Raw genomic sequence first — 7518 nt, forward strand, 5'->3', positions numbered from 1 at the left:
CAGATTTTCTCGGCAATCGGAGAACATCTCACTATCTGCGTTTAAAGAGTAACACAGACCCAGGAACGCTTTACTCCCAACCCTGGTCTCTAGGCTGGCAAAAAAACCCAGCCCACCCCTCACACTTATTAGGCCATGACCCGTCCCAACCCTAAATAACTTCCATTCTGGTCTGACTGAGCCTCGGCATACCAGCCACAGCACACTCTGCAAATAAATCAGAAGGAACATGAGTGTTCATATTTGAGAGAAGAACTCTCTGCCACCAGGGATCAAAGAAAGCCCAGCCAGCTAGACTTTGAGGACAATTCATCCCTGAGTGAATTGCAGATATTATTTATCCTCTACAGCTTTTGTCAGAAAAGGCGACCTCCTCATGACGACAGTTCTCACCGGAAGACCCCGTAAAGACGTCCTGATGGATCAACAAGGTGGTCCGTACCTTAACACCAGGGCGCTCCTTTCGCCCCTCGGTGCTGCCCGCCTTTGCCAGATGGCGATGGGTTGTGCGGTGATCGCAATGGTGATCCACAGCGCCGGTTATAGTGGCTCTCATGGCGTTTTCTGCATAGCTGTTTGGTGCTTCTGCTTCGCCATGTCCGTGGTGGTCTTCTTTTTGGACGCTACTCGCCTCTACAGCTGCCTGCCCATTTCTTGGGACAACCTCACCGTCACATGCGCCGCCTTTGCCACCCTCTTGTAAGTCAAACTTGGAAACAGGGCAAACATGACGAATTAAAACTGCAAGTTAAAGCTTTTACTTGATTAAGGCCTTGACAATTAATTTTGCAGGCCCTGAGGACCTAAATAAGTGTCAATAAAGCTTATGGTTTCAACCAGGGGTCAGGAACCTATGGCTCGCGTGCAATGTTCCCTCTAATTTTCCACGGGTCTGAGCGTTCACACAAAGTCGGTGAGCAACGCTTGAAACAACAGTGAGCAACAGCAATATCAAGTGTGGCAACTAATCCATTATCAAAGATGTCCAAAACTTGACATCAAGTTACATTTTTTTGAGTTTCCGGCAATGCAAAAAAAAAAATTCACTTTTAAATGAATTGACTAATGTATGATTGCAAAGGTTGCTGGGCCTACAAACGAAATTTGTTTTTACAATTCTTTCACTAGATTTCCATTTCTTTTTTTTCCTGGTATCTTTTGTCACATAATACTAACATTTTTGGGGGCTTATTTAGTCGGTTGCACGATACACAACTGTATATAATCACATTTTTTAGTGGAAATACAATGTTGGCAACAAGATTGACTTGGTATAATTGGAAATTATTTGAATGGAACATAAACTTTTTCTTCTTTTTCTCAGTTTTTTTCAATTTTTTTTAAATTCCTTTAAAAAAATCTCATTGTGTTTATTTTTTCCTAGCTGTTACCTTTTTTGTGTTCTCTACTTACGGTACTTTTTTCCCTTTGTTTCTTTCTTGCCTTTTTTCTGGCTTTTTTTCAGAATTTTTCCTTCTTTTTTCTCTTCATTTTGTTTCTTTTTTTTTCTCAGCTTTTCACTACTTTTTCATTTTGGTATTTTTATCTTTTTTGTTCTATTCCCCCTTCCCTTAAGTCATTTTGTGCATAATTTTACATAATATTTGGTCATATAGGGATGAAAGAACCAAAAACCACCTGAAGAGCCGTTTGGGACCTGAAAGAGTTTAGTGAGCCGAGCCGAAGAAGCCAGTTATCGAAAAACTCTACTGACTTTACTCAACTTCGTTCTACTTCGACCTTGACTTCAAAATACCGCATTTAGAACACTACGTCAGGGGAACCCGTGTATTTCTATCTTTATGCACTGTAACTTTGACTTATTTCGCTTCTTAATTAGCAATTTCGAGCCCTGATTTTTGTGAGCTGGCTAGATTTTCTTGTGCGCGGAAAAGCTCTGGGTGGTGCGCAATTGCGTACACACGGAGCTTAGAGGGAACATTGCGCTGGATACATTTTCTTGTGCGCGAGCGATATATGGCTTTTTTCATAAGTACATAAGGCTCGGAAATAAAAGTATGACTGCAACACATTTCTCTGTGGTGTTCCAAAATCAGGGGCTTGGATTCCGTTTTTGGTACATGCGAAGCAGAGGCAACACTGAGAAAGTAGTGGTTCAGTCCAGTATATCTAGGGCACTTTTTTAACTCCATTTCACAGTCAGAGTGTCACACCAGCTAACCCCGTTTTGGCAGTAGGTTGATATCGAGTGAAATCTTTTAATTGGAAGCTCATTTAACTACTGTATAGATTTTCATGTTTGAGATACTCTATGAAGAAAACTCACAGAACAAAATGCAAATACCTGAAAACGGCAGCAAACCATTGAGAGCAATTTAATTGGGTGAGCGGTGGAGTCGGGCAAGCCACCCTCTCCTTATAGTTTGCATTATTTTGTGACAATTTTACAAAATAACTTTGCTTGCACTTTGTTTTGAAACCATTAATTAGGACAAAAAAGACAGTCGAAATGAGTTTTCATTCCTGATGAATGCTAGACACGATATAAGGCTGTTTCAGATTAATATGTGTGGGAAAACGTGAGCACCACGTGTTAGTGGAATCATTAATCACCAAATTAGATTTTGGACTCAAATGAATATAATTTAAAGCAATTTGCTGTACATATTCCTTAATAATAGAACATAAAATCATAATCGAGGCTTGGGTTGATTCAGACGTAGAACCACTGAAGGCAGAGGTGTAAAATGCACAGCCTGCCACTGTCAAAGGACAATGAAGTACTGTACGTTGTGTTCATGTCACCTTTCTGTATCCCCTTTGTTTATTTTCAGGTACGTGACAGCGTCGGTGGTCTACCCTCTGTTCTTCGTGCGAGCCGAGTGTCCCTACGCTGGCTGCCACGTCCGCAATTTTCGCATCGCCGTGACAGTCTGCTCCACCCTTGGGACTTTGGCCTACGGGGTGGAGGTTGCCCTTTGCCGAGCCAGACCGGGTCAAGCCGTATCAGGCTACATGGCCACCGTTTCCGGCCTCCTCAAAGTGGTCCAAGGCTTCGTGGCCTGCGTTATCTTCGGCGCCTTGGCCAACGGAAGCCAGTACTCGCAGTATGCCGCCACCATCTACTGCGTGGCTGTTTACGCCTTCTGCTTTGCCGTGACGGCACTGGTGGTCTTCATGACCGTGTGCGGGCGCACCAAGACAGTTCGCTGTATGCCTTTCGAGCGCTTCGTGGTGGTGTGCACCCTGCTGGAGGTGCTGCTCTACCTGAGCGCGTCGGTGGTGTGGCCCGTTTTCTGTTTCGACTCCAAATACGGATCACCCTGGAGGCCGTCTTCGTGTCCGCAGGGGAAGTGTCCGTGGGACAGCAAAATGGTGGTGGCCGTGTTCTCTTTTGTTAACTTGGTGCTTTATGTGGCCGACCTCGTCTACTCGCAGAGGATACGTTTCGTCTCAATGCATTCCGCCAACACCTCACGTCGACCGTGAGCCACGGGAGTATATAGATTCCGGCTGTTTGGTTTCCTAGAGCACTGTTTCTCAAATGGGGGTATGTGTGGGCACTAAAGAGTGTACGAGAGATTTCAAATAGACTTAAAAAAAAGCATTCAAATTTAATGCAGTACATTTCTAAATACAGAGCACATCTAATTAAAAGCTGCATGCTCAAATGCAAGAAAAAAACGACTTTGTTTTTGTGCAAGCCACTCCGGATTTTAGGGCTGCAGTCTTAAAGACCCTTAGAAATTAAGTAATTCACTTCCATTTCTTACATTTAAAGCCAGGCGCACACCTAAATGGTAAATGGTCTACGCTTTTCAAGTCACTGAAGATCTCCCAAAGCGCTTTACAAAGTGCTTCACACTTACCCATCCACACACACACTCACACAACGATAGCGCTGTCAGCCATGCAAGGCACCTACCTGCTTATCGGTGGCATTAGGGGTTCACTGTCTTACCCAAGGACACTTTAACATTGAACTCGGAGGAGTCTGGAATAGAACCTGCAATCTGGCGCCAACCGTGTCAGTAAACCTGACGCTGTTTTTAGTTTTGCTCAGAGTTGTTTTCATCACATGTTTTTGGATCATGAGACCATTCAAGATAGCAATTAGACGAGGAAATCTTTACTACTGCACTAAAAGAAAACACGAATTAGGGCTGCGTCGCATAAAACGCGGGCCTTATATTTCTAGCGGACAGCGCCAGGGCAACCAAACTGTAGAGAATAGTATTAGAGTGCAACACATACGTGTCTTTTTGTGTTGCTGTCATTGGTGGTTGCCTTGGTAATGTAACAAATTGCATTTGCCTGTTATTGTTCCTCGAGGATTAAAGGAAACTCCAGCGACCTGACAGTGACTGATTCTGAAAGAGAACTGTAGCATTTTTAATGCATAACTTCCACTGTTGTTCAATTCGGATGTATAAATTCAAGACTTGTTTTGTGGGTGACAAAGTTGAAATATTGTGTGTATGTTGTAAACATTAATGATATTTATTGTCAAATCTCCGGTTTTGCTTGTGTCATGTATTATATGAATGTTGTTGGCAAAAACAAGGACTATTTTCGCTCAAAGTTTGTCATAAATCTTTCCAGATGTCATTGCGATGTTTTGTTTTTAGAACGTATTTAGAGCAGCTCAACATTTTCCTTGGCTCCGTCATGAAAAAAGCTGTTTCGTATATAAAGCTGCAGTGTTTAAAATGTACCAAAAAAGTAGTAGCTTGAAGTTTGGCATTTACGGTCATTTAAATGAGATAATGGAGTTTCTGGTTACCGGAAGAACCCGTCGTGACTAAGGATGTGTCAGAACCATGTTTTCAATTATTATTTTATTTAATAGAATTTACTTTTATTGTCATTCTTTGTAACCATGCACACAGAACGAAATGTCGATACACCTGATCCGTACAGTTAAAATGTAGCGAGCCGATGCAGCCGCAGCCAAACAGGGCTGCCGCCATTTTAGACCCAACTGCTGTGTTGGGAGTCATTAGGTGACCAAACCCCCAAATTCCAACCCTTAATGCCGAGCGCCAAGCAGGGAGGCAATGAGTACCAGTGTTGTAAGTCTTAGGTATGAATCAGCGACCTCCCAGTCTCGGAGCGGGCGCCCTACCATCTAGGCTACCGAGCTGAAATAATTTTCATCCTGGTTTGTTGGGTTTGGTTTTTGTCTACGAGTCCAGAGAGTTTTGTTGTTATTTTTTGACCATTTGTTCGTTTAAAACGTTGTTCCCGTGTTTATTTATTAAACATCATTCTTTTTTGAGCACCCCAGCCTCCATTTTTGCTTCTCCGCATTTGGATCCACAGGTCAAAATGTAACACAATGTCCAACATCTTGTGTTCTTAGAGTTTCGCAAACAATGGTTGAAGTGAAGCGGGAAGTTTTTGATAAATTAAATCAGTTTTTGCAAACTAGTGTGCTGTGAGACCTTGCCCAATTTTATGTTTGCAAAAAAATGCCACTGTTCAATATTTTTCCTGTCATCCTGTGATCAGCCAAGTGACAGAAAATTATCTGCTCATTGAGGGGAATTATATTCAAAACATGTATTTGGTTTAAAGAAGCTGCATAAGAATACCTTTCAAAAAAAGAATACTAAATACATCAAATAAAGTACAAATGTTGCATATAATTTTGGTATTTTTTACTATTACTTTTTGCACATAATTGTACTGTTTTTATTTAACTTACATAACTGAAAAAAGTTAGAATTTCAGAAAAAGCTGGCAGATGATTTCTGCACATTTTAAGTATTTAAGTATTATTTTTGTTGTTTTCCCAGTTTAAAAAAAAGAGATAAAAATTTGTTTGAACATGAAAAGCATGTCAAATTTAGTAAAATCCAAAATGACATAAAAATTATTAACCATAATGAATAACCTGTATAACCTGCTGAGCCACTGTGACCATGGTGATAAGAAAGCTCGATCCCTTCTGCCCTTTTAAACAAGCCCCCACCGACCCATCCAATCAGTCTGCCTTCATGGTTCCACTGTCATATTTGTTTTTCATTTTGCTGTTTTTGTAATGTAATGCCTGTTGTTTTCCCCCAGTACAGTCGGTAGAAGCGAATTTCCCTACGGGGACCCATTCAATCTAAATCTAAAGAAAAAGTTAATACTGTCAATTTAGGCTACATAATAATTTAAACTTTAAAAGGACAGCATGTATTATTTGATTACTAGATGTTGCTGTATGCGTATGGTACAGTGCAACTGATAACGAGTGCTAAAAAGAACAAGAAAGAATATAAACTACGGACACTCAAAGTGACCAAATCGCAACATTTTACTTTTTTCTGCCCAGCCTTTTTTAGTTTTTGGGGTACCTGGAGCAGCAAGATGGTGGATAATTATGTCAGCCCTCTGTAGTTTAGGCTTATCTCATCTCATCTCATCTCATTAGCTGCACCGCTTATCCTCAGTAGGATCGCGGGGGTGCTGGAGCCCATCCCAGCAATCATCAGGCAGTGGGCAGGGGACACCCTGAACTGGTTGCCAGCCAATCGCAGGGCACACGGGGACAGACAACTCGCTCGCTCATTCACACCTAGGGACAATTAGAACCAGCCAATCCACCTGAAATGCATGTCTTTGGAATGTGGGAGGAAACCGGAGTGCCCGGAGGAAACCCACGCAAGCACGGGGAGAACATACAAACTCCACACAGTAAGTCCGGTAGCTGGATTTGAACCCACACAGGAGGTTCCCAAGACCTTAGAACTGTGCCGCACACGCGCTAACCACTGTGCCGCCGTGCTGCCCAGTTTAGGCTTATGTTATGTAAAATAAATTGGAATTAATTATTTTTATTTTTTGGGAGCTCAGTGTATTTGAGCATTGTTTTTTTTTTAAAGTTTGTGTGTGTATTTGTGTTCTTCAGTGTATCTCTTCATAATATTCCAGCCATTCCTGCGTATCTTTGACTCCTTGCTGGTTCAAGTAGACAGGAAACACACAGAGGTTGACAACCAGCTCAGTAGCCTAGATGGTAAGGCGCCCGCTTTGAGACTGGGAGGTCGGTGGTTCGCTCCCCGGCCGAGTCATTCCTAAGACTTAAAAAGTGGTCGGCGGCGCCCTCTGTTGGCTGCGGCTGCATCGGCTCGCTACAACGGGTCAGGTGCAATCGACATTTCGTTCTGTGTACATTGTTACACAGAATGACAATACAAGGAAATTATTATTATTATTATTATTATTAATAACACATCCACGTATCTGTACATTATATTATCCTAAGAATTAATTTCCACTATTGTACAGTATCCTTTTTCAGAGACTCCAACGTTTACTAGATACTTGTTTCAACTTCATATGTATTATTTATATATTTACGGAAACTGCAAGTCAGATTTATCGATATTTCGTTCTGTAAATATATGTACAAGAGTGACAAATAAAGTAGATGTCTAGCCTTCTCTATCCATCTTATAGATGTAGCATTATGATAGCTGATTTCATCCTCATCAACTCAGCGTTCTGAGCCCTTTAGTGTTACCTGTGGTGTTCCGCTGGGTTCAGTACCTGACCCCCTTCTTTTCA

General features: G+C 41.8%; 1 protein-coding gene across 1 annotated transcript; it reads left to right on the forward strand.

Annotated features, from left to right (window-relative positions):
• Window positions 1-418: 418 nt before the first annotated feature.
• On the forward strand, window positions 419-3450 carry LOC148361704 (myeloid-associated differentiation marker-like protein 2). The gene is made up of 2 exons (XM_088343177.1): window positions 419-699; window positions 2796-3450. The coding sequence occupies exons 1-2, from the start codon at window positions 419-421 to the stop codon at window positions 3448-3450; spliced, it is 936 nt and encodes a 311-aa protein (XP_088199303.1).
• Window positions 3451-7518: the final 4068 nt, after the last annotated feature.

The sequence above is a fragment of the Urocampus carinirostris genome, chromosome 8 (assembly GCF_059441175.1).
Source record: "Urocampus carinirostris isolate Australia breed hairy pipefish chromosome 8, RoL_Ucar_1.0, whole genome shotgun sequence".
In the NCBI taxonomy this organism is placed as follows: domain Eukaryota; kingdom Metazoa; phylum Chordata; class Actinopteri; order Syngnathiformes; family Syngnathidae; genus Urocampus; species Urocampus carinirostris.